This window comes from Tinamus guttatus, unplaced genomic scaffold, assembly GCF_059628265.1.
Source record: "Tinamus guttatus ecotype Peru unplaced genomic scaffold, ASM5962826v1 Tinamus_guttatus_pri_ptg000240l, whole genome shotgun sequence".
NCBI classification, from domain to species: Eukaryota; Metazoa; Chordata; class Aves; order Tinamiformes; family Tinamidae; genus Tinamus; species Tinamus guttatus.
The window spans coordinates 8848602-8876129 of record NW_028288774.1 but is presented as its reverse complement, the minus strand read 5'-3'; the positions used below and the strand labels follow the sequence as shown (position 1 = coordinate 8876129).

The 27528-nt window shown below is 48.0% G+C and overlaps 2 protein-coding genes across 2 annotated transcripts in view; both read right to left on the bottom strand.

The window, feature by feature from the left end:
• The window catches only part of RPLP2 (ribosomal protein lateral stalk subunit P2), a 192369-nt gene that overhangs the window by 115165 nt on the left and 49676 nt on the right, over positions 1-27528 (bottom strand). The window lies entirely within an intron of this gene.
• The window catches only part of CRACR2B (calcium release activated channel regulator 2B), a 33945-nt gene that overhangs the window by 371 nt on the left and 6046 nt on the right, over positions 1-27528 (bottom strand). Inside the window, exons 2-17 of the mRNA XM_088525818.1 lie at positions 23247-23487; positions 21855-21966; positions 19402-19570; positions 17227-17373; positions 16923-17013; positions 16698-16790; positions 13992-14179; positions 13290-13361; positions 12678-12732; positions 8060-8139; positions 5345-5633; positions 5029-5170; positions 4709-4790; positions 2401-2515; positions 1350-1457; positions 594-670 (exon numbers count right to left, since the gene is read on the bottom strand). Coding sequence (XP_088381944.1) covers positions 594-670; positions 1350-1457; positions 2401-2515; positions 4709-4790; positions 5029-5170; positions 5345-5633; positions 8060-8139; positions 12678-12732; positions 13290-13361; positions 13992-14179; positions 16698-16790; positions 16923-17013; positions 17227-17373; positions 19402-19570; positions 21855-21966; positions 23247-23487 — 2061 coding nt within the window. The remainder of the gene's footprint in view (positions 1-593; positions 671-1349; positions 1458-2400; positions 2516-4708; positions 4791-5028; positions 5171-5344; positions 5634-8059; positions 8140-12677; positions 12733-13289; positions 13362-13991; positions 14180-16697; positions 16791-16922; positions 17014-17226; positions 17374-19401; positions 19571-21854; positions 21967-23246; positions 23488-27528) is intronic.

The window sequence follows — 27528 nt, the reverse complement described above, 5'->3', positions numbered from 1 at the left end:
TCATGGATTTCCATGAAGAAATGACCAGGGAGAAAGATTGGACATGTGCAAGAAGGGATGACATGACCGTCAGAGCACCAGACTGGGGCTGGAGCGCTCTGTGCCTTATTTCCAAGCTCCCAGACTGTTGGCAGGATGCCAGGCCGCTCGCTTCACCTGCAATAAAGCGCGTCAAAGGCATGCGCTGTGGGAGATATGATTCACCTAGCTGCTGAGTAAATCATCCCAGTTAATAAACAGCTAAGGCCTGCTGTGAAGTTAACAAAGAAGATGCAGCAGGAAGGGAAGCAGTAAGAGAAAGCAAGGGGATATTTTTGTTGTTAAATTTCAAAGAGTTTTTCTTTTCAAAATACTTGCTTTTCTAAAACTTAAGAATCTTACAGCAAACTTCCTTCAGCCTTATAAAGTGCCTTATCTATCCCCTTAAAAATACTGCCTCCAAAATATCACATTCTGTATAATGCTTAATACACTAAAGAAGAAAAAACATTACAGGTTCATATAGATTCAAACCGAAAACGCCATCCTAAAGCCTGGGTTATTATCCAAGGCTTTTTCTGATCAAATATTCAAACTAAGCCCATTTCACTGACCTGGCCATGTGCAGCATGGGCTCCACGATGTTACAGCCAGCCATAGCACTGCACTCGTAGAAGACAGCTTTGTATTCCTGCAGAGAGCAGAGCAAGACTCCCATCTGCTGTGGGCTCATGTGCCACCCACCAGCACCCTCAGAGTTAGCCCCTTCCCTGCCCAGCACCCCTACAGGGGTCACCTCCTTTTGCTCCAAGCAGTTGCTACCGCTGTGGCCCCTGCCGAGGGTGGGAGTACGGGGCTGTGTCCTGCTCACCCTGTCCCTCCCTGGGAACGGGAGGTGGCTGTTCCGCAGCATGGGCATCCATGAAGGGGAGAATTATTTGGGAAGAGCTATTTCCCCCAGGATACACAGACTGCTTCACCTTCATGTTACAGAGTCCAGTTCATGGGGAGAGCTCCGAGCCCTCTTCCTCCTGCCCAGCAGGCAAGGGTGAGGTAGCATTGAGCATGCAAATATAAGGAGCGAGGGAGGGCTGTGCAGAGCATGCAGCAGGTGGGAAAAATCAGCTCCCCGCAGAACGCCTAAGCATCCCTGTCAGGAGGCACCCAGCCCAAGGAAGAACACACTGCTCAAGGGCCAGTGTCTGCCACATGCCGGCCACCTCATCCTCCCTGGTACCCAAGGGACCTTGGCACTTGTTTGCATTGGAGAACAGCTAGGGGTAGAGGGAAGGCACCATATTGGGAAATGGCTCCGAGTTCAGAAGGGCTGCCCTGCTCACAGCCGTGGAGGCTGCAGAGCACAGTCACACCTTTGCCAGCCTCTCCCCCTCCACCTTGGGCACTCGCCGGGCCCCTTTTGGCACCGCATCCGTTTTATTTCCAAGCAGAAAGATCACAGCTCCATCCTCAATACCTTCCTGCAGAAGGAACAGAGCAAAACACTTGTGAAACTCATCCAAGGCACAGAAATATCCTGAAGTCAATCCTATTCCAGCTTATGTAAACAGGAGCTTTGCCACTGACTTCAGTGGCAACAAAGTCAAGGATCCTGAAGGAGTTGCCAAAATATTCCGTACTGCTTGCTTACAGGATCATTCCACAGGTGACTCCAGGAATTTGTGAAGGGAAGTTTAAACTATGGGAATATATTCCAAGTGCTTGGAGCGTACAGTGGGGGTGCATAGAGAGGGGAGACAGGTCTCAATTCAAATTCCTCTCTGGGAAATAAGAAACCTAAAGACATAAGTCTGCCCTGCTAGGCTATTGGAAATTTAAGTTTGTACAGGATTTCTATTAAGTTCAATATTTTTTTAAAACTTGACAATTTCACTTCAACTTTGAGTTGACACACACTACATTAAATGAGGGAAGAGAACGGTTTAGTAGTAGTTAAAAGAGAAGCTGTTACTGGTATTACACAATCTCATCTAGAAATTTCACAGCAATCAGGATCTTGGCAATCTTGCAAAACAGTCATACACGCACGCTGCAGGTTTGAGTCCAAACACACCAGAACTGTCTCTTCCCTGTGGACGGGCTGGACCCAGTGAGAGCTCCTCTCCCAGCGCAGTGCAGGGCTGATGCATCAGCTCTTACGGGACCTTGCCAATGCACCCAGGCTGTGTACAAACACACCCTGCTGTTTGGGCAGCTTCCACAGGCTTCTGTCGTAGAAACATCCCAACTCATTTAAGGCGGGGGCACCAGCTCCCTTCGGACTACAAGCACCTGGTCTAAAGCTGAGGCAATGCCCACAGCATCTAGGACCTCCTGGAGCCTCCAAGAACATCGCTCCCTGAGGGGAGCTGAGACGGAGGTGGCAGCGGTGGCAGCCTCAGAGAGCCACTGCCTTGCTCTCACCTGGACACTGCTCATCCAGTTCCGCACTGCCGTGAAGGAGCACTCAGCTGTGATGTCGTACATCACCAGGATCCCATCCGCCTTCCGGAAATATTGCTTGGTAATGCTCCGAAACCTGAGTCCAAAAGAAACCAAAGATGCTCTCAAAACCATGTCTAGTAACAGCAGGAAACAGAACAGGATTACGTATCTTTTAGTGCAGGCTCTCTGCAAGGCCAGACAGTCGCATGGAGACACCCACCCACTGGAGCTGGTGTGTGCCCAGGCTGGTACTGGATAGGACAAATCCATGGGATTTCAAGGCCCGATCTCTGAGAGGGTCTAAGCAGCCAGGACTGAGCATGATGCTGAGAAAACAGGAAGAAAAACCTTTCCAGTTCAGGAGGAAGGAAGCAGAGATGGGTCTATTTAGGTGGGATAGTACAGAGTAATTGTCTGTAAAAGGGGGGATGGGTGGGGGAAAACATGACCTTTCCCTGAAGTCTGGAAGAATCTGCAGACTAAGCTGTACCACAGTGTAAATGAGGCTCGAATAATGTCTGCCCCAGTGCTGCCAAAAGAGCTATTAGGACCTCAGCACAGATACAGTCTGAATCCAAATCTGATTTCAAATCTATAAAGCAATGCCCTCATGCATAAATCCACCCATTAAATAAGACTCCCAGAAGAAATTCCCATCAGATATCTACTTTGTCCTCCACAGACTTGTATTGGGGGAATAAGCTAAAAAAAAAAAAAATCTTAAATATGTCTCGGTAGTATCATGACACAATATTACATTGCTTGCAAACAGCTGGAATTAAATGCAGCATAGGCACTGGCACTGGAATCTCAACTAGAGAGCTGTGTATTTCAGCCCTGCACAGGATAATAAGCTCTGATGTGCTACTAAGAGCCAAGGAGTGGCCTTCTTGAGCTCTTTAGTGGATAGTCCTGGCACAAGTAAGGGCATGGCATTCTGGCAGTTAACGCAACTGAGAAACACGGACTGCATCTTTGGCAATCAAGGGGCCTCTGGAACTACAGGACACACCATGCACTCCAATAGAAACCTCAAATGTAGCATGAACCAGGCGCAAGGAAGTCACCAAGGACTTCTTCCCCACGTGGTGTAAGGAATCCCTCTCTCTTCCACAGGATATTTGGTTGGACACCTTCAATCAGAAGCAATTCGTATTTCTCAAGAGAAAAAGTTTTTTTTTCTTCTCATGTTTTCTATTCAGGAAAGCTATTCAGCCAAGTTCCTCCTTGCAAGTATATGTTTACTGCTAAAGGTGCAGGAGCTGTCTGCTCTACCCTAAACGGCCTTCCACAGAGAAAATATCTTGAATTTAAAATCTGATACAATCTGGCCTCAGTAAAATGTCACATCTCATGTAATAACAACTCCCTCTTGCTGCTCTCCTTCAGCAGTGGAATAACTGCAGCAGTCCCTTAGAAGGAAAATCATGATTTGTTTTACATGAAGCTTGAATTTAGAAGAAAAAAGTATAGTCCCACCGGATCTGCATGGCCTAGCTAGCTGAGATAGACAACATTAATCCCAGACAGCACAGCTCGAGGTTATAATCTTCCCATGACCTCCACTGCCTGCTCAAGGCCTGGTCCTATACCATATTTAGCACAAAATACACAATACTTATTTTGCCAGGCTCTGAGGCACAGATCCCTTGAACTGCCTTTCCATCTTTAGCTCCAAAGTACATCCTAAATAAAATGCAAGTTACATTAAGGTAGCAGCAGGCCTTCCTCTCTGGTAGCGGCTGAGGATGAAGAGCATCCTTCCACTACCCTGCTCCCCACCAAGCAGCACTGGAGACAACCTCTAGTTGTGGCCTGTAATTTTGAAACTAGAGGTCAGCACATGAGGATCAGAGAACAGGACACCTATCCAGAGTATTTAGTTCCATCTCAGCTGGAGAAACTGTTACACAGAGGTTTTGGTCTCGTAGATCTTCCAATAGAGGGTAAGGACAATAAAAGAACTTCAAGGACTAGAAGAACTTTGAAGCCCACTATACAGTCATTTATGGGAACACTACTTAAAGCCACAAGCATAAGTGTCAGGAATATAAAGCCACTCTCTTGTCAGTCCTCAAAGTTGTCTTCACCAAATCCACAACTTCTTTAACTCTCTGGTGCAGACTTTTGCCTCTGGCCTAACAGTAGAAGAGATGCCGGACACTTCAGTCCTTCTGCATCTGACAGTCTTCTCACAGACAGGATCAGGAATGTCCTTCCTGCCCCCCTCATCTTCTGTGTCCTATCCTGAGCCTGCCAATGGGGAATCTGCACAGAAATTGTTTACCTCTCTTGTCCAGCTGTATCCCAAAGCTGTAAGGCCACCTGGGTGTCATCCACCATCAGATTCTTCACCTGGTAATCAATACCTGTCAAGGAGGTAACAGTGATTGTAAGACAGGATGCAGAGAGAATAGCTTGTCATTGCAAGAGAGTACCAGTACCATTTAGTTTCAGGAAATTAGAAGATTGACTGGAAACTGAGATGAGATTACCTTCACCTTTAGGGTCAGAAACTGCCTGGATTAAACAGCGGAGGGAAAGCCTATATCCCGCTAGACATTCCCACTCCTTTTAACCAGACAGGTCAGGACCTCCTTTACTTACCAATGGTTGCATTGAGATCTGCCAAGAACCTGCCATAGCAAAAGCGGTGGATGAAGGAACTTTTCCCAACGCCGGAGTTGCCCACAAAAACAACTTTAAATATGCGATCTGGGGAACAACTGGCTGTTTCCTGTGCTTGGAGCTGTAATGGAATAAAAAGGTACAGTTTTAAGAAGCCTAGCTACAGGCTGTGCTTTGATTTAGGCAACAGATGCCTTCCCTATAAACCTATGGAGCTGGCTGGGAAGAGAGGGAGGAATCCTCAAGTCCCTGGGAGCAAGTGTTTGAGGAAGAACCACTAATAACCGAGACTCACCCTGGTTTCTGTGCCAATGGGCTGTCCTCTGGGAGGCAATGGAGCATCATCTGATCCATCTGCTGTTTTTCTGCAGTCAGTATCACTCTTCAAAGTAATCTTCAGCCTCTCGGCATCTGTTGTTGCCGACCATCTCTCCTCACCTCTGCTCTTCCCTCCAAAGGTCATGTCTTTTCCCACCTTAAACTCTGTCCCATTGCATGGGAAATATTTACAGTTCTTCCTATTGGGTTCTTCCATTGCCACATCCACAGGGAAGGTGAAGGGAAGGTCCGCAGAAGCCAGTTGTCTGTGTCAAAGTCCACAGGCACCACAAATGGGATTTGGGGATAGAAGGTGAGAGGAGGAGGTTGCAAGTGCCCAAAACAACCAGTGTGATCCACTTAGTACCAATGACATGCTTGCAGGATGTCTAGCTCACACGTACACTGCTCCCTATACTAACTATGACTAAGACACCAGCTGCACCAGCTGTGGGAAGACAGATGGCTCGAACTATGCTACGCTTACATGCGATAACATATATTTCATTAATCTTAATAAAACTTCCCACCTTCTGGATTTTTCAAGGCTTCTTTGCCTCCCGTTTCCCCCAATATAGAAAAACAGGACAAAGCACATAAAGTACACAAGTACACAGGGGCAACTGGAAGGAGACAGAAGAAAACCATCAACGAAACACCACCAACACACCTCTCCTGACTTCCAGATTAGCAAAAGGAGTTTTGAGGTGGGATTCAGGGTGAGGGCTGCCTGGGCACACTGGTGAGGCTGCGCGGACACGGTGCTGCCCTTGCTGCAGGCACATGGCCTTGCTCCGGGATCAGCCCCTCAGTCCCCAGCACTGCTCAGTGCGAGCACAGAAAGCTGCTGGCCATCCCTCGCCCCACTTCTCCTGTGGACCCCTGCAGCCCCCGAGAGGGATAGGTGAGCAGGGAGTGCCAATTTGTGTGCTCCTGCAGCAACACAGCTTCTAACAGGGGGGTACGTGGGGACATCTGCAGCAGCCACCCCGAGCCCTATCCTGGAGCAGCCGTATTGCTGAGGTCCCACGGCAATTTGCACACTGTTGGCTCTGCTCTGGCCTCCATCCTCACCTGACCCAAAGTCAGGGTGCTGGGAACAGAGAGACATTTGTTCTTCCAAGCTCTCAATCAGCCACACTGTGCTCTCAAAGGCAAAACCACCCGACCCGCTCCTCGGGCTGTGCTTTGGGGCATGGGGGATAGACTGCCTTTGAATGCACAGGAGCAAGCTGACACACACCATCTACCGTGGCAAAGTAAGCAGAGGAATAGTTTTCAACAGAACTGGCTAGATTAACTGTTTTAAACTTCTGGAATGGCTGTCAAGGGGCAAGAAAGTATCTTAGATCTGTTGCAGCTTTCCATCGTTAAAGAAAGAAGTGGGAAGGCTTAGAACATGACAAGAAGACTTCATCCACCACAAATCTCCATTACTTTTACTGGCCACCAAACTGAGACACCAGAGAGACTGAAGCCTTCCTGTAGTCAGTTTGTGCAGAGGCCGTATGTCCCACCTCTCTGCAACTTTTTCACTAGGCACAAGTACAGGACTGAAGGCAACAACTCTCCTCTTTCACTCCTAAAGGTGACTAACCAAGAAGTCCCCTGGCTAAGGAATCAAGCCAGCTCTGAAGTTAATTTGAACTTGTTTTTCTAGCAGTCCACAAGCTCAGATGCCTGAAGCTCAATTCCTAAAGGCTTCTACAAGAATAACAAGCATTAAGGCTAAGTTGCATCTGGAAAAACACTCAGCCTAGATTTACATCTCCAGATGGCACTAGAAGAAGTCATGGAGGAGTAGGAACTTTCCACAGAGACCTGGTAGAGAACAGGGAAGTGTGCAGTCTTAAAAGCTGCCTGAGGCCAGCTAGTCCAGGGGAAATTCAGTTCCAAGCCAGGTTGGGGCTGGCCTGGCCTCTCCTGCCTGTGAAACGAAGCAGGGTTTAGGCCAATGCACATGTTCAGAGCACATTCCTCTGCGACAGCTGATGCTTATAGCCAGCACAGATCAGACAAGAGAGTGTACATGGCTACTGAAGCTACTGTACTATCTGCAAAAAAAAACCTGTGGTTTGGGCCACACAGGTACATCTGTCTGCTGGCTGAAGGGGAGGTCTGATGTGCCAGGGCAGGTGTCCGTGCAGGTGAGGTGGAAGATGGGCAGGATGAACACTCCTGAAGCTGCACCCTCTCCTCGGGGCTCTCAGCTGCTGGACAGAACACAAGCCTTGTGCAACTCCTGCCCTTTGCAATGCCCTGGGGACACGTCTGCGGCATAAGGCACCAGTGGACAGGATTTCTGCCAAAGGAGGAGCTGGCACACATGGGAATGATGCAGTCAATTAAATTGAGCTGCCTGGCTCAGTCATAAAGGCAGCCTTCCCGATTCCCATCCTTTCCCCAAAACACTCTCCCTCAGCCTCTGATGGCATTCAGATTTGCTTCCCCATTGCTGCCTGAGTGGGGCCATCACAATGTGGAAGTTGTTCAAAAGCCTCCTTAGCTCCCCACCGAGACCCCATCCTTTTGTGCCGAGAGGCGGCTGGAGCCACAGTCAAGTCACATCCCACCACCCTCCAACAATGAGCCAGTGCTGAGGGGCAGCCAGACACAGGACACAGTTTGACTGACAGGGGACTCCGGTGGGCACAGACTGACACCACAAACATGACACGAATGCCCATCTAACCGTTTAACCGGCTTGTCGTCCAGCAGATAACTGCCTAGCACTGACCCTTTCTTCAACAGGGTTTTTTTGCTCTGAGGCGCCTGGAAGTTGAAAAGAAAAGGGATGAAGAACACAGTTAGGAGGCAAGAACCTGGCCAGTCCCAGATTACTCGTTGCTTCTGTGAGCACTTTGAGAGGAGGACTAGAGTCCTTCCAGCCCCACGACATGCAGTGCTGACACCCAACCTGAGGCTTTGAACGGAGGCGAGCAGAGGGCTTGCTCTTTCTCATGCAAGAAGGTACCACTGATGCCGCTTTCCTCTTTGCCACAAAATACAACAAAAATGATGGTACTCAAAACCATAGACCTTCTCAAGACAGCCAGAGATATCTTTTCTATAGCTTGTCCTCCAGGTGCAGCTGAACCTCCTTCCCCATCTGCCCTTTTCTTATGCTGACAGCTTGTGGGAGACATCAGTTGCCCCTTCTCCAGAAGACACAGCTACCCCCCACCTCAGGGACTCACCCTTAGCTGTGCAGGCACCACAGGATCAGCCTGCACACACATATAGAAAGGAGATGGCTGTGGTGGGGCAGCGCGCACGGCCTGCCTCACACGTACACGGCTCTGCCGGGGCAGCGCGCACGGCCTGCCTCACACATGTACACGGCTCTGCCGGGGCAGCGCGCACGGCCTGCCTCACGTGTGGCTCTGCCGGGGCAGCGTGCACGGCCTGCCTCACACGTGTACACGGCTCTGCCGGGGCAGCGCGCACGGCCTGCCTCACACGTACACGGTTCTGCCGGGGCAGCGCGCACGGCCTGCCTCACGTGTGGCTCTGCCGGGGCAGTGCGCACGGCCTGCCTCACACATGTACACGGCTCTGCCAGGGCAGCGCGCACGGCCTGCCTCACGTGTGGCTCTGCCAGGGCAGCGCACGGCCTGCTTCGCGCGTGTGGCTCTCCATGCTTTCTTCCTCTTGACCTCCCAGCCTACCACACTCACTACGGCAGCCAGCATTTACCAGCTCCCCAGAGAAGAAGGAATCAGAACAGTTCTGCTCGCAATGCTCCTGCCCCAGATAAAGCAGCTTGGTCATCCCCAGCAGAGCCCAAGATCAGCAGTTTGCCCGAGAACCATACAGGAAAGCCTGGAGCAGAGGGGGGATGCACTTCTGCTATCCCAAACACTGCGCTAAAGCCTAACCTCTCTGCCTCGTACAGCCAGCCTAACTTTTCTGTCCTCATGAAATAAGATGCAACGTGGCAAGGTGCCTCCCACCCTAGCTCTGTAAATGCACAGATTTCCAACACGTCCTCACAAGTTATTTCTGGGGGTAAAGATGGAGGAAGAAGAGCAGTCTGCAGCCTGGCCAGATCAGTTTTGAGCTCACTGAACACCTGCAGACAGCTCCTGACAGGTCATCCTTGGTGCTGCCCACAGCCCAAGGGAGGACTACGAAGATACTCCTTCAATAAAATAAGTCTGGAGATTAACAGGCAAACAAATAAAAAGCTGCTCCATGGGGCAGAACTCTCAGAAAACCTTTACTACAGTGGAATACAACAGGAGATACTCTGGACTCCATAGAGCACCTCACCCAAACAGTGAAGAAAAAAGTAAAAGAAAAAAAGTTAAAAAAAAACACACACCATTGTATGTAAAACTGATGTTTAGGAGTAGCAATCCAGCATGGAGAGCCATCTCTCAGCAATTTAATTTCCAGAGCAAGGGAAAAGGAAGAGGTTTAAAACAAACAAGGAAACTCACAGCGAATCGAGCCCACACACCTCAAGTGTCCTACCGCCAACACACACAGGCCTTGCTGGGTGCACTTGGTGCTGCCTGGCTCTGGGAGGCTCACAACTGTGCAGCATACATCTCCCAAGCCAAAGGACCCTCAGGTCTGCAGTGACCCACCTGCCAGCACTGCTATTAGGCTGTGGCTCAGCCAACAAACAGTTCTACTGTGGGAATAGAGGAGAAAGCTTTTGGGGTTTGAGCTGGGAACAGCAGGTTCAGTCAAGGGCACTCTCTAGACACATGGGAACAAGGAAGTTGTATTACAGCTCACTGGAGGCTCAGCTGAGTCACAACCTTCAGGCCATCTGCTACTGCATTGCCCTACTCGGGGAGGAAACACAGCCTGCAGAGTACGTACCTGGAGAAGAAAGAAGAAACAACCAGGTGCATTTGCCCATTGGTTCTGCCATGCTTTATTGGCTTGCCAGGTTTATGTAACATTTGGCTTCTCATAGGGGTGGCAAAGGGACAGATGCAACATTGCAGCTGTACAACACACAAGGCCAAGGGTTCCACAGTGACAGTGTATATACAGGCGTTTCCGATGGGAAATAAAATAAAAGCATCTCCTAGTTTGTCAACAAAATGCAAATACATGACCAATGTAGTCAAAGTCCCCAGACACCCCACACAGGGAATGGACACGAAGCTGGTTCACCCAGGATCAGACCTCAGCACACAGCATGCAAATGTAACACAGCCAGATGGGTCACGGGCACCAAAGGATCCTGCAGCTCGGGGATCTAAAGGGCACCTGCAGGCTTGATGCTGCATGCGATGTGGCCACCAGAAGAAAATGTGTTGTACAGCTCTGGGGGGCCAGGCCTGCACATCCTGGCAAGGCCAGAAACTCTTACAAAGAGTAACGGATTAAACCAGGCACTGGGAAGTGCAAAGGAACAGTGGCTGGGTTGCCATCACTCACACACAGCCCAACGCTCCCTCTAACCAGTTTAATGTCTTTACTATGAAAGAGCCCTTGTTCATCACACGTTCATTTCACAGAAATAACACAATCCTTCCCAGCACTGGCAGAGGGTAGTAAGGACATACATGGTTTTCCAGGCTAAAAAGAAATCTATACTCTCTGCTGGGCAGCGTGCCACACAGCAGAAGGAACCCACAGCAGAAGGCTGGACTACATTTTTTGCTGTGCAGGACATTATCATCTCCTGTCTCTCCTCCCATGGGACAGGCTGGAAGGCAGATTTTCTGCTGGTGCTAGATGACAGCAGCACCTCTGCAATCCCTTGGAGCCCTGCTTTCCTGCAGACTAAAATGAGAGTGGCTCAGGTTGTCAAGGGAATATATATATATATATATATATATATATATATATATTCCAGCACAGGTTTGATCAGCCCAGCATGACCCAGCCTGGCCACGCTGGCTGGTAGCTGTAATTCAGTCTGCTGCTCCTGCCTCCTGCCTGCCCAGGGAGGAGAAGGGCAAAAGCAGTTCCTCTGCCATGACTATCTCTCTCAAGTCTATCTGTGGCTGTCCTAGCAGGGGAGAAGACAGGAGAGGACAGCAGAGGTGTCCCAGCTTTGCACCCAGTCAGGTACCTGCCCGAACTGCAATGCCCACAGAGCTGTGAGTCCAGCCACAAGAACCCAGAAGTTGCTGTAGCTCTACACAAAGAAAGAAGAGAAAGCACCATTTTATTTGGGTATTTGCACTGAACTCTGCCACAAGGTGAAGCACTAAGCTCTCTCTCACACACACACACACACGTGCATGCACACAAAATACACATCTTTAAAAACATCTCCCTTCAGATTTCAGAAGCACACACGCAGGCACACACACCTCCCCTCCTTATGACAGTTATGACATTTTTCTCCTGAGTAGAAGGCAGCTGTGCAGGGCCTCCCCACAGCAAGTGCCCCTCAAAAGGCTAATGGGTGACTCCCACCCACCCTGGTCCTGGCCCCAGACCCGCTTTCTTCTTCTTCCTTCACACACCGGCCACGAAGGACATGTCTCCTGTGGCCTGCCACTCATCACTGCCAGAAAGCTGCTTTCAGACCTTCAAGTGGAGCATGGTGCCTGAGCAGGGAAAGCAACATGGGAGCAGGGATGGCTACCAACAAGGGCACAGAGCAGCCTTCACAGCGACACACGGACACACAAAGACTTTTTTTTCGTGGAAAAAAAATTAAAAATAGATCACATGCCCATACTTATCTTGGAGACTGGGAAAGGCTAGCCATGGAGTTGACTGCCCCAGACATTCCCTAGGGCCAACAACTGCTCATATTCCCAGCAGCCTCCCCACTTCCTCCTAATCCTAATCCTTTGATACGAGGCTCAAAGTTGCATCTCTACCAGAGCAGAGTTTGCAGGAACGGGGCAGCTGGCCCAAAGAGAACATCTGCAAACATCTGGCCACGAACTCAAGCAGTCAGAGACGAACTCTAAAACCTTCTCATTGCCTCGCCACGTCCGGCGCAGCCAGCAGCGGATCTGGGAATCCATCTTCTTGCTCACCACGCAGCTGCAGGGCTGTACCCACCTTCACCACCCTCCCCACACGTGCTCAGGGCTTGCACAAGGCACAAGCCCCACGTGCGCAGCAGGAAGCCCCGCAGAGGGCCACGTTGCGGTCCCAGGCCAAGTGCCTTGGTTTGAACTCGGGCCGTGGAGAGAGCAAACAGCAGAGCTTCTCTCCAGCTCTGGCAGGGGGCTGTGAAGTCTCTACTCATGTACCACACCAGGCCTCGTGAGCTCAGGTCATTGTCCCCCGTGGAAGTGACAGGCCCCCGCATGGTGACAGCAATAGCAGCAGATGAAAGGAGGGTGCTTAGGAATTAGGATTTTCTTTCTTAGACTAACCAGCTTCTTGGCTTCAAAAGTGTCTCGCTCATCTCGGAGTTTCTTGTTCATCTCTCTGCTCCAAAGAAAGACAAAAGAGAGAGACAAAGAAGCATTCACTGAAAATGAAGTAAAGACCAGCATTCAAAAGCTAGGGAGGAGAGGGAGTTTGGGACACAGATGAAGATGCTCTTTACTCCAGACAGCTTGGGACTTCCATGTGTCCCAACACAGTTAATAGGCTTCACATAGTCCCCTTAGTCAGCAAGAAAAACTAAATCTATCCAGTGGAGGGATTAGTGGATGCAATAACACAGCCTGTGCTCTGTTGGAGCTGATCAGAACGCACAATATTGTCTGGCCCTAGCAAAACAGGCAGTGTGTGAACGCTGCTTGAATACACTCCTGGAGCTTTCTATGGGGAGAATGAGCAAAGCGCTGAAACCTCAGCATTGCAGCTGAGCCAGCAAATCAGCTTAGCAAGAAAGAGACCATCAGGAATGAAGGACAATTCCCAATCCCACTCCCAGACAAGCCATTGACTTTGGCAGCCACACTCGCAAAAGCAAGAGGGATTTGAATCTCTCTGTTACACACCAAGGGCCCCATATCTGCCACTACCCCTTTTCTTACCTGAGGAGTTCCAGCTGTCGAAGGAGGCTCTGTTTCTCCTTCTGCATGTTCTTGGAGACTCTAAACACATCTCTGGGTAAAGGAAATTTTAAAAGTGGAAGTCAATGGGGCAAGACATACAAAGCTCCCTTTCTTGGGGACATTCATGGTATTTGTAAAGAAGCATCCTTTACTAGGATGTTTCAATGGAAGAGGCACAACCAGGAAAGTCAGCTCTCCTTCTTTGTGAAGGTAGGGAACCCATTTTCCCCTTTTTACCCTCCAGTTTCCTCAGCTGCTAGACTTGGGAAGAACTGAAACATTGCATTGAAAAGCAGTTGGATAAGATAAAGCTCCAAAACAGAAACACAAGTGATAACCATAAGATCTGTAGGAACATGGCAGAGGTGATGACGAAATGGAAAATATAGTGAGGAGAAGCCTCCTTTAGACTGAGGAACAATTGTACTTTTAATAGCAGTTTTGTAGTCAAATATCGGTGAACAAATTCATCTCCCACTATAGGAAGTGGAGAGACAGCAGTGCAACTACCAGTTTAGACTTACAAGATCATAGGAGCTACTTCTCTTCCTCAAGAAGAGGCAGGCAAACCCCTGACAGGACGAAAGCTTCTAATTAGAGACCTTGTTCTTTAACTATTGCACATCCTTCCTCTTTGCCTGAGTCCCTGCCCAGACAACCCACCCTCCTACTAGTCCTCACCTATCCTTCTGCTCCTGTTCGATCTGGGCCTCTTTCCGGAGCTTCTGTAATTGCCCCTTCGCCACCTCCAGCTCCCACTTGCTTTTCTCCAGCTCCTCCAGAAGGTTTTCATTCAGATGCCGGAGTCTTTCATTCTGCACCCGGGTCTGCAGCTGCTCCGAGTTCAGAGACTGTAGCTGATGTTCCAGCTGCAAGGGGAGAGGAGGAAGAAGATGACAGGTTAAATACAGAGAAGGAGGAATATGTGCTACAGCTGTGATTGAGGAAAAAATAATAATAATAAAAGCACACAGGCTGAAAGATGTAAACAATGAGGCAGATGGGAGGTAAAGACAACTTAGATCTACAAGATTACCAGTGGTGTCAAGAAGGTGAACAGGAAGCAACTATTTTTTTCATCGGTGCCAACACTGGGGAGCAAGCAGTGTAATTCGCCAAGCATAGCTAAGGAAGCACTTCAGGCAGCATGAGGAACTTGTTGCTGTCAGGCTTTATGGAGATCAGAGTTCAAATCTGGGTGAAAGAAGGACTAGAAAAAAATTAGGCAGGAGGGAGCAGAAGTGTATTTATAAGAAGGTTTTAACACAGATGTTGAGATTCAGCTTCCGATTTAGGGAATTCCTAAACCTGTGGTAGGTGAAAGGTGGATGTACTGAATGAAGTGTAATGGGAATGTCACACTACATAGGTCCTACTGTAAACATTGACAAATGGAAAGTCAAGCAAGTGGGTGGCCTTCACTCTAATTTAAGCTCCTGTTGGAGATAGGACCCTGGGCTGGAGGGACCTTCACTTTGCCCCAGTGTGTTGTTTTTATAGCACTGGGGACAGTTTCACTCTAGACTGTGCAACAGGGCATCAGCACAACTAACAAACCTGACTTGGGAGTTCAAATTCCTGCATTCAGCCAGTGACTTGATTCATCACAATCTAAGACCTGGCTGGTGTAGCTTGGAAAAGAGTCAGGACAGAGACAAAGCAGTCAGGCACACTCATTGCTGGGAGGCCGGTACTGACACTTGAGTGCTTTCAGCCACCCCGTGGACACTAAAGTCCAGACTCAGATAACCAGCAACACCATCCCACAGCACTTAGGTTTTCAGTAAGCCTGGGGACATACATTCAGGAAAACTCCTGCCCCTCTCCAAGAAGTCTCTATCATGCAAAACTCATCCCATTTTATGTTCCATGCAATCTCAAATGATACCATGCAACATTGTGCTCACAATACTAGACTTTCGCCACAAGAGGGACCTGATTATCCACATAATATGGTACAAACGTCAGAGTTAAAAGCACTAGAAATGCCCATTTTGGTCCAAAGAAGGATTCATCTAGCTCAGTATGCCTCAGTATGCCATTACTTACTAGAGTCCACTCCCCTCAAACATCCCAGAATTTGCAGTCTTTGGATTAGGGATGTTATCCTTGTCTATTCCTCCTTTTTGTATCTGTTTATGAGCCTATTGCCCATTAGTCTGACTTTTTAAACTACTGATACCATATGACTCCACAATCTTCTATAGGAACAAATTCTAGAAGTTCACTAGTCCCTTGTAAAATAAGTACTTTCTTTTAACTTCGTGTTGGCCTTCTCAAGTCTCCTCTTGCTCTGCTGGTGCAGGACTTGGTGGATAACAATTCCACATACCCTTTATCCACCACCTTCCCAATACCGTAAAACTTGGCTACACCCTCCCTCAGTCTCCTCCTCTCCGAAATGAAGAGCCTAAGCTTTTCTATTCTCTGCTCATAAGACAGATGCTCCATCTCCTTAATCGTTTTAGTTCTCTGTACCTTCTCATCTTAAGCAGGACACAGTGGAGTTAAAGGAAACCAGAGTTGCACAAGCACTTGAAAAATGAGCACACTGAGGCTGTGGGTAGTAGGAAAACATCCTCAATTTTATTCTCAGTATCTTTCCTGATAGCACCCAAAGCTCTGCTGGCTTTTCTGGCTCCTGCACACTGTGCTGGTGTCTTGAGAGAACTGATGTTTCATCCTCATCACAGCTGGGTGCCTACCTGGGAATTCCCAAGTTGCCTGCATCTTTCAGGTACCTCCCATGGCTTATTTCTCCAGGAGTCATGCCTGGCTTTTTCAGAGGAAGAGACAGACACTCAGACACCCATACAAATACACATACCAGGGACGGCAGGTCAAAGGGAAGTTCATGCTTTGATCTCTTTGGTGACTGTAATCAGGACACCATGGGATACTGAAATGCAAGTGTACAGCACATACAGCTCCAACTGTCAGAGAACTGTTAGGCTGTTTTATTTAATCTAGATGCAGTATTTTTTTTTACCCTGGGTTATTCTGGATTTGCCAGAAAACACAAGCTAGGAAGATTTGGCCCTTCATGTCCATATGTAGTTTTATTATATGCTATGGTAGGCTCCAAACTCACAACTTCTAAATCTTCACCCAGTCTTCCTTGCCAAATAAAGTTATTGACCAGCTACTGGGAGGAGTACAAGAAAAAACAAAACAGATAAGAAAATGAGTGTGTGGGGGGGAAACATTCACGGGCAGCCATTAGAGCTGAAGACAAACCAATCACTCCAACGCCTTCAGAGACAGGCAGAGAACCGGGCTAGCCAGCACCTGCCCTCAGCAGATGAGAGCCCTCCACAGTCAGAAAACATGCAGCAGAAAGACTCAGGAAGGTGGCATGCTCTTTAGAAATGCTTTAGGCCCTGTTACCTTCTTCTGGCGATAGAGGATTTTCTCTAACTCCTGCTCTTTGCTACGCAGTTCCTTCTGAAGTAGGTTACTTCTGTCATGCCTCAGTGTTTCCTGCAGAAGTAAATAAATGTGGCTACTCATACAACCCAGGGTGGTAAGAGCTGTTGCTTGTCCAATAAACCACTAGCCATCTTTTGGACCAGAAAACGTTTGAGCACCCTTCAGCCAAGAGAGATGAGGTACCTGGCCAATTAGCCTCTCCCGTTCTGCTTTGATCTGTTGCTCCATTTCTTCATAAAGGCACCTGACTTCTCGGTCATGGTCTGTCTCCTTCCTGCAAAAGGAAAGGAGAACACACATCAGGGGAGAGAAGGAGAATGCAGAAAGGAAACAGGAGAGGTAAGTGGAGAAAGGTTCCTACTAACAGCTGATTGCAAGGTAAGGACAAAAGAGTGTGGCAATGTCAAAAGCATAGTGGAACGGGATTTTAGCTGGACCAAGGGTTACTGCATTAACTAGTAGCAAGTGGTCACGATGTTCTCCTTACCGCTTCAGTGCCTGCTCCATAGACTCTTTCTCGTGATGTGCCTCCCTGATGTATGCTGAAACACGCAACAGAAACTCCTCAAAACTGGACAAGAGCTCTGGACGCTCCTTTCGCAGCCGGGCCCAGAGCTCCCGAACCTCACTTGGACTGCAGCAAGTACACAACAGAGAAGGAAAGCAAATGAGTTTCTGTGTCATCATATGGATGGTTATTCCAACTCCCATATGCATTCGGTGACAGAGGGACTGCCTTTCTCTATGACCTTCTGCATTGCACCACTGCAAGCAAAGAGGGAGGGAAGGCAGGGGCTGAGTGATGAGAGCAAGATCTACTGCCACTGCTGGTTAGCAAAATATTAAAATACAGAAAGTAATCTAAGAGAGAAAAGTCAACTGTGAAGCAAACGTGGAATTATTATTTTTCAAGTATTCAGTAGCAATAATACATTTGGTGTGTAAACCAAGATTTAAATATGAGAATATCCAGCAAATTTGTTGTGAGCTGTGATCAGGCAGCAAACTATTATAAACCAAGGATTTTAGCACACATCACCTAGGTGTAGTCCTCACACCAGAAGTGTACTGGCGAACCTTAATGCCCTTGTTTAAAAAAAAAAAAAAGAAAAGAAAAAAGAAAAAGAAGAAGAAATTAACATTTGTGGAAAGTGAGCAACAAAAGCAGAAGCAGCAAATTTCCCAAGGTGTCACCTCAAGTATGGAAACCCAAAGCCCTGCCTTCCAGAGCCTGGAATAACCATTACACTGTTCTGGCATCTAATTTATTACAACTAGAACACAGCACTTGGAAACATACCCCTTCCCATAGAGTCTGCTAAGCCAACAGGGACTGAGACAACCCTCTAAACTCCTCTCAAAGGCTTTGGGGTAGATTTTGTTTGTTCTTAACTCATAAGACACTTTTATGAACTGCCATTAAATGTACAAAATAATTACACTCATAGACATTATTTGGGCAGAGATTTTTCTTTGTGTACGTATTTTTCTCCCCTAATATTCTTTAGGCAAAAACAAAACCACACCAAGCCTCTGATATCCTCCACCACCATCACAAGATATTCTTCACTTTTCCTCCCTACAGTTGAAAGCTACTAGCACTTCATCAAAATCTCATTCTCTAGGTAACCGAAAATATCCATTTCCACTTATAAACAAAACCATTCTTCTTCAGCAAAAGCAAGGAAGACAGACCAGTTCTCTACATCACCCCCAATTAGTTTCTGCTTTGTGTTAATTCCTTACAACAGCTGGTTTGGCCCAAAAGCTTCACATGAAATAGCTACTGAACCCATTGCACAAAAATGCAAGTAAGTGGTCAAAATAATCATCCCACTTAGGATTTGATGCTTCTCAGAGCAGAGTTATTAACAGCAGTGACTATTTATCCAGGACAGTACTACAGGCTCTCACGGTGTCACTGCATTACGTGAGGCATATCATCCTGCACAAGTTTCCTTAACAGGAGGAACTGCTCAGCCTTAGCAGACACCTGCAGGTGTGTGTATGCGAATGAAGGAAAACTGTGTGGGGGCAATGCAGCGCCGCCAGCAGCAAGTCCCTGCGCTTGCAGCTCTCAGCAGCAGCCCCTACGCGGGACAGGCTGCTCCTAGCGAACTGCCAACGCTGCTGCACTACGATGCCTGCAAGACAGGGCTGCTGCAGCGCTGCTGGGCCGCCCATGCAAATTTCGAGGCTCAGGTGAGCATCCCTTGCCCAGCTTGGCCTCTCACCTTCCTCAAAACCAACCCATTCCCAAGAGCTTGAGCACAGCTCTTTCCGGCAGACTCTTAGAACTAAGATTGTCTGAACATATGTGAACAATCACACTTCGTTTTGGAAGCGAGAGCACACTTGTCCTCCTCACCTTAGCTAACCCTCACATACTTGTCTTAGTTTGCTGTGTGCAGATGTGTTTCTATGTCACCAACTGTTATATATTACAGCTGTAATATGAATTGGCAATTTGGGAAGCTCTTTGAGAAAAGTACTGAATGTTACTGAGCATAAAAGAACTCAAGTCTACAAGACAAAAAGCCCAAACTGCCTCAGACAACAAGCAGCTCTGTCCCACCTCCTTCATTGTTACTAGTAGCCTGAAGTTATGATATTGAAAGATCAAGACAGGGTAGAAGTGAAAGTATGAGGTTCCCCAGCTTACTCATCAAACACTTGGGCTGCTCCAAGCTGCTCCATCATGGTGCAGAATCGCTTCTCTTCATCATCTACCTGGTCCAAATCATCTGACCAGCCTGACTCAAAGGTCTCTTCGTGTCTGGAGTGATCTGTGCTCCCACCTCCTTGACACAATTCAATCCCTATTAACTTCCCTGGTGAGAGGAGAAGGAAAGAATTAAAACAAAATAAAAAAGGAAAGAAAGTCAATTTGGACATCATTTAAGTCCATGCTATGTAAATGGCAACCTGACATGGCTCCACAAGAAGCAGCCTGCATGCTGTCACTACAGAACACAACTCGGGCAGTGAAGAGCCTCTGTTCTGACGTCCTGTCAGCTTCCAGTCTGCAGCACTGGGGCTGGAACAGGCTTCCAGCCTGACCACGGGCTCCTCCAGCAGCGCTCACCCCCGCACCGCCCCGATGCACTGCTCGTGGCCTTGGGGTCTGAGCTCGTGAGACATCCGGCACCAGCTCGCTCCACTCCAGGGAAGGGCACTGGGGTCCGCTTGCCAGTAGTCCCTGATCAAGGGCCACAAGGTTCCCCTAGGATTGCAAGCCAGACACGGAATAACTCTGTGCCTGTTTCCCCAGCTTAGAAAAAAAAATGTGGTGGTGGGGATAGATAATCACCCTTCCCTTCTCATGCTCCACATCTCTTCTGATTCAAGTGCTCCAGGACAAGGGCTGCCTCTTGCTAGGAATGTGAGCAGTGTCTGAACAAAAGGCAGCTCATCTCTGAACACCCCTCCCTCCCCATCCCACGTAAGGACAGATTCCAGCTATCCAGATCCTGTTTCATGCTGAGATACTAATGCCATGAGAACTTCATGCTGTTCAAGGAATGAGACAAATATTGGTACTGGGGGACAAATTCTGCTTAAAGAAACAGAGCAAGCAATCCTCTCCAGGAGCCAGCACTAGTCTGGTATACAGAGACCAGATCTTCATTGAGAACTACCCTTACTTTCTAAAATAAATCTGCTTGCTCCGTAAGGCAGAGGTGACATCCAAGCCACAGGGCCAGGCGCCAAGGACTTTCAGAACACGGATGAGAACATGAAGCTGCTCTTAGAGGAAAAAGTCCAAAATCTGTGTACTTCAAATCACTTAACTCCACCACTCCTGGCTCCAAACTAAATCTCATAACCACATTCCCTCTCCTATCTGCATATGAAAGTCATCTGTAAAAAAAGAATGCAGAGGTTTAGTTCACGTGAGCTCCTTTTTCCCTCCTCATCTTTCTTCTGTTTGTGCGCTGACACATGCAGGTTGCTTGGATTTGCAATGGATTTCTCTTGATACAGGGAGTAATGCAACGGGATGGAGGACCTGGAACCTTCTCTCTCGCTCTCTTAACTGTGTACTGTTAAAAAAAAGTTGCAACATAGACAGACAGGCCTTAGTTCAGTTTAAAATTTGAAGGCTTGGACAATTAATTAAGGACACGGGTTTGGATTAGCCATTTAGAACATCTGTTTTAAAGATTGAGTTATCTTTACTCTTCTACAGCTGGGAAAACTGAGGTAGAGAATGATCTGAAAATTGGTTTGACATCCCAGAAGGATCTCAGAAATTGCTTTAAACAGTAATATGCCAGGGAAAACTTGTGAGTTAGAGGCAAAGCCTGAAAAGGATTCTGGAAAGCCAGACAAAAAGGGTGACTGTAAAGAAAAGAAGGGCAGAAATTGTTTTGTCTAGACTGAAGTAAATCCCATGGAGTTAGGCTGCCAACACAGCCTGACAACTTGTTCCACTTCAGGCTGAGTCAGAATGGTCAGCCAGGACGACTGGCACAAAGAGGAATCCTGTCTGCCTGCACCAGCACTGAGGCAGGTGCTCTTATGATGCCTGTCCATGACTATGGCAAACATCTCAAACAACATTTGTTTGAGTCACAGTGTAGAAGGCCCAGGAGATGCCAAGGTGCCCAAATGGCCCCCGTTTACCTTCCACACAGAGCAGGGTGGAAAAGCCCATGCTGTCAAGATGACTCTTGTTTCTGAAGAAGCACCACACAACAAACCTTCACACCTGCAGCAGGTAGTAGAAACATGCATGCTGTGCATTTGCACATTCCCAGAATAAACTGGCCTAAGATAAGGATTTCTACGTTTACTCTGAGGAAATCTTTATAAGCTTCTCCTTTCAGAGGTGGCTGTTTCTGGTTATTCAAACTGAAGCACCAAAAAGAAAGACGTGGTTGGGAGACAGCCCTCAGCAGCCTGAGCAATTGGGACGTGGCAACTCAAGAGCCTCCTTAACCGTTTCTAAAAATCCTAGACCATGTACGTCCATTTGCTACACTCTGATCCAGACGCCAGTAATGACTCCACGGGTCCAAGAAGCTCGACTAAGGAAGGGGCAAGAGGCACAAGTTTCCTGAGAGCTTCACATAGACAGGCTTTTCCCTACTTCTGTTTCCGAACAGTTCTTACCTAGTCCCATGCTGAACTCCACAGGCGTCAGGTATCCGTTATTGTTCTGTTCCAAGCTATCAAAAACAGTCTCCAGCTGCTCAGGCGTAAGGGGGAGCTCGTTCTGCAGCCGCTAGAAAGACCGAAGAAGGGAGATGAAGGCACAACTCAAGTCTTCCATGTGATTCACTCTGCCCTCGCTTTCCCCGGCAAGGTGCCCTTATCCGGGTGCATCCCAGATGGAATGTGACAGCCTACCAGGACAGCTGAGTCACGGCACAAGCGCCTGTCGGGGGCCCTGACACGGCAATGCTTCCCATTACCGGCTGATTCAACCAGCACTGCACAGGGAGCTCCCCCAGCGCAGAGCGGCTGCCACCCGCTCACGGCGCTGAGCGGGGGCCCGCAAGGCGCCCGGGCGCCGCTCGGCCTGAGGCGGCTGCGGCTCCACCGCGGCCACCACAGCAGCACCGCGGCCTCGGCCCTGCGGGGACGGGGTTCAGCCACCAGCTCGGGCACCAGCTCCGCCACAGATCACAGCCAGGACGTCCAGTCTGGCCGGGCGCTCTTCCGTCACCGCCTGTCTGCGGGATCGTATCGTTATTCCCAACATACAGAGAAGGAGCAGGCAAATTTCCCTTGCAGTAAATGGGTATTTAGCATGAAGGGCTCCCCTACAGTGCTTCCATGTAACAAGTACAGCTAAAATACCACTACTGTCTAACACAGAGCTGTAGGTAAGGCTTAATAAATATCTATTAGCATAAGTACACAGAATTAGGCATCACACAACCCAAAACAAAGTAAATCCGTGATTAATCCAGCTTTTACTTATTAAAGAGGCCCTGCCAAGTGATAATTACACATGGAGAGAAAGATTGGACAGAAGAAAGATAATTCATATGTAATCTTCCCAGTAAAGTAAGTTGTTAAAAAAGACACAAATAACTAGAGATTCTGTTGAAAAACAGATAATAAAAAAATACAGTTTCTTTGTTGTTGTGGATAGTTTTTCTGTTGGTAGTGGTTTCTTGTATTTTAACTAAACCACAGTGTCTACACTTCCAGATTTCCCATCCATCCTGCTGCATGCCTAATGTTTGTAGGGAGTGTTGCAAAGATTGTGATATTATGCATCCCTTAAAAATTTGCAATCGCAGTTTCCCTTGTCCGAAGAATTTGGGACAAATAAATAAATCGGAATTTTTGATTCCTAGCAGCTGGCTGTGGCAAAGTCCAGCTCCAGGATATGAGATCACACAGAGCCTGTGCACATGCCCACGTTTGCCAAGGTGAAGACGTGCCAGTCTCAGGCTCCCCCTCTTCTGGCTCCCCTGACTGTACAAGTGCTTGGGAGGTGCTATAAGGGGGAAGAAGCTGTTAAAGCTGAATGGGGAAGGATTTTTACCTCACCTGCATGTCCACCTTGGTGATAAAGCCCTTCTCGTCCTTGTCACATAGCTGGAAGAGCTCCCTTGCCTTCTCGAGCATCTCCACCTGTACATCCTCCAGCTCACTCATTTGGCTGGAAGGAGAAGCACCGGGAGCCACCTCATCCTCCTCGTCCCCCTCTTCTCCTTCCCAGCGGCCATATCCCCTCTGGTTCTCCATCTTCTCAAAGTCTTTCCCCCCAGGGTGGAGGCAAACGGAAGAGCTGTGGGCAGGAAACAGAGAAATCCCCATCAAATATGTTCTTCCACCCCCATCCCACACATTACCCAGTTCCATGTGGTGTGAAAGGACAACGTTCAGCATCCATAGCCGTTACCGAGGAGTAGGGGGAGACAGACACTATGAGCAGAGCTTGCCCCAGAGGCGCAGTCCCTGCCGAACGGGGCGGATGTGAACCTGCCACAGAGCTGTAACCTGGCACACTGACGGGTCCAGACCACGCATCTAGCCAGGATGCTATTGCCACCACTCCTCCTCTGGCTCAGATCTATAGGGAAACTGGAAAATCCCACTGGCAAGAGCGAGCAACAGAGCAGAGAGCAGGAGGAATGTTTCTCCCAGCACACTCCCACCCAGGTCCCCCAGCTGACCTTCCACCTCTGACATTTTCCTGTTAACATTTCCCAAAGAGCAATTCCATCTCATCTTATTACAGCACAAAGAAAGGTCAGAAAATTTCTACACTGAGATATAAGCTGGGAAAAATTTAATAAGCTGGGCATTCCTGCTCCTCTTGCCTCCCAGCCTCTGTTTTGAAAGCTTATAAGCTGCCAACAGAATTTTAATCTGAAATGTTCACCTTTGAAGGAAGGAAACTACCCGATCATGAAGATACATCAGATGCCAAAGAAAATAATTCCCATTATTTACAAGTACCCAAAGCAAAAACGCTGGGAATGAGAGCCCCCCTCTCTAAGTACAGCACTGTGCCTGTAAAGACGAGTACAACATAACCCTACCCCAACCCACCTTCCGACTTACTGATCCAACATAACACCCTCCAGACAGCTTGTCTTCTGCAACAGCACCACTTTTCAAAGCCCTGCTGCACCGACTGCTCTAGGCTTCTCCTCCTGCGGATCCACGGTCTGCGGTGCGGGGCACAGTGAGCTGAGAGGCAAGCTGAGAGCAGATTTAAACAGTGTGACCCAAGGCGTGTGGGTTTTTTTTTTTTAATCACCAGGAAATAAAAGCCAAGTACAGATGCCGCGATAACAGCCAAGTTAATTCTGTTTGCACTACTGGGGCACTAGAAGGATAGAGAACATCATGGCTGAAAAGAATGTCACAAGCATGAAACGTATGAAACTAATACAAAAGGAGAAGGCAATTATGTACCGTGATATTTGACTCTGTTCATTACAGCTGTCTGGTGAGCAAGAGGGTGGTTCTGCTCCAGAGAACAACTAGATTGCTTCACTCCCCCTTTTCAAAGGAGTATTTTTTCCATGGCACCTCAGTTCAGCGTCACCTGAAGACTTATTTATTTGAAACACTGCAGAGGACAATCTAGAGTACTCTCTTAGTACTATATATTTGCCTTCTAGTCAGGTAGACATGCAAGGCAAGTCAGGAGCACAGATCTAGGACTCAAGCTTTGTGGAATTCTAGGGGCTAAAGGGGAAAAGAAGGAAAGCAAGTTCTTCATTTTTGTTTCAAAAGCCAGGGGAGCACACACAGGCAACATCTCCCCAGCTCCGCTGCAGCAATGAGTTGTACCAGGAGGATGTTCTGTTCTCTTGGAGGCACATTTCATCCCTACCTTTAGTATCTCCTTTTATCAAAAGCCCTGCTGTATTGCAGATCTAAAACATTAGCTGAGCTAAAAGCCTCTTCATTAGAGGTGCTAGGGGCCACAAATCTGAAAGGATTTGACTCAAGCAGGTAAAAGACCAAGCCCATTAATTCAACATTGAGCATCTCTTGTTCAGGCTGCTTCAAGCAGCTTGAAGACAGATGCACCTCTCTCAAAGGCAGGATGACCTTGCAGAGAAATAAAGCTGCAAATAAGATAGAGTCCAGCAAGCAAGATACAGTGCAGCTTTCAGATGGACTCCTCTCCCAACGGCCTTTCCTTCTGTGTCCCCATTTGTAAGAACATGGTATTTGTCAAGTACGGTATAAGCATGGGCCCCAGACAGGCCAGAAGAGCAGCCCAAGGGCAAAGGCTCAGCTTTGCAAGAGGCACATTTGTCTGAAACATGTGGAGGAGCCAGAGAAGACAGGTAAGGACAAACCTTCCCTCAATGGCAGGTCACAAGCCAAGTCAGAGCACGTCACCTCCCTGTGACAGCTCCCAGGTTGCTACTGAAGTTTTGCAAGAGAAGACTGGCCAGGATTCATTTTTCCAGATCTCACATGGCAGGAGAAGATGGTCATTGAGGCCATACCAGCTAAGCATTAATTTCCACAGCCAGCCTGGTGTCAGGACCATATCTATACCTCAGGCTATTGATTTCCATTGCAAGAACATCCATTATGGGCACAGCAAAGTTTGTTTGGCCCAAAATCTCACCCTCTGCAGTGGCCATAAACAGCAGCTGACAGAAGAGCAACAGCAGGGGAAGCACAGAAAAGACTTCCCCAATGGACTCACTCCACTGGCCTCTACCACTTTCTTCTCTGGGAAATTCTGGGGCCAGAAGTGCCATGTGGTTCTTTCCTGAACAGATTTATCTTCCAAAACACTTTTCCAGTTTCTCTGAATCGGAGTAAAAATATTCACTGCCCCCATGAGCCCTCTGATGGGACCAAGAGCTGCTGATAAAAATCATGTGCCTGCTAGAACCATACGGTATTGACAGAGTTTCACAGGATTATTCCAGTTTTCTGTGTGCCTGCTGCACAGTTTGAAACGCATCTGCCCCACAACAGAGCGCAGAGTCCCTGCATCAGACCAAACAAGTGCTCCCTGCGCCTTCACACGCAGGAGCAGTGGCAGAGGACAGAGCTCATCTCCAAGGCACTGGCAGAGCTATCAATAGCATCTCCTGGGGCCCAGGAAGCAAAATCCAACCTGCATGTACATGGCAGTTTCCCAGGTATTTACAGGACCCAGAAAGCAAATATGGGCCATCTCAGACAAAGTCCACAATTGGGAAATCAGCTATCAGGAAAGGTGGCCAGCACTGCCACCTTGCATGCCCACACCAAGGTAACTCTGACCAGCACTACATCCAGGCCTATTTTAACCACCTGAGACATAAAGGTGTAGTTTGTCTTGTGCAAAGAAAGTCAGCCGGATCCTCTGGGCAAGGCACTTGTTGGGGAAATCACAAGACCTGAATTCTAGCCCTGACTCAGCTTGCCATATGGTCCCAGACAGATAAGTCCTGTCACCTGCCTATGCCAGCAGCATTGTCAGCTCCCCCAGCCAGGTTCTGATGTGTGCAGCAGCCGGCTGCTTTTGTTTTTTTTTTTTTTTTTTTTTAAGACTCTGTTCCTAGAGACAGATAATTATATGAGAAACCTGAGCATCAAAATAGTTTTACGGTTTCATAGTTTTAAAACAACTTGAGTGAAGAATCTGAATGCACTGCCAATCTCAACAAACAGGAGACTGAACCCGAGGTGCTGTTCCCTGAAAAGGACAGAGAATTTATTTCAAGCCAGCGCTATTGAGTTATAGCATTATTACTGAGCTTGGTGTTATAGTAGTAATCAATGTTAAAGAGGCAAAGAAAACTGATGGTTAAAATGCTATCTACAGCGGAGAGCCCTTATCCATGTTACTGTGACCACCACATACACGTGACCACAGTGGTGTTTTTTGGCAGCCCGATGACAAAGAGGAAAGGAAAGAGGGGAGTCCTGCCAAGTTTTCCACAGTCAGTCCTCAGATGACCTCCGTCACCGGCAGGGCGCACGCAGCATTCCTAGCGGTCCTGCAAGGATGCAGCACAAGGAATCAACAGTTACTGAAAGACATAAAACTAAGCACAATTTGCAAAGCAGTTTATGCAGGATTGCAGAGTCGCGTGCTTGGAGACCCAGAATGCAGGTTTTTGTCTTCCTGTACCATGAGCTTTTGGTGACATGGTGGCAGGAGAGAATTTTAAAGAAGCACAGAGTACTTAGTACTACATCTAAGGTGTAGCACAAAACTGACTGCTTAGGTATTTGCTGAGAAGCTTCCCTAAAGGTATCCTCATCTATCTTTACCTGAGGAAGTATAATTAGAAATAAAAAACACCCCACGCTAAAGCTGAATAGTTAAGCCGCTCATTCAAATAGATCAGAAGAA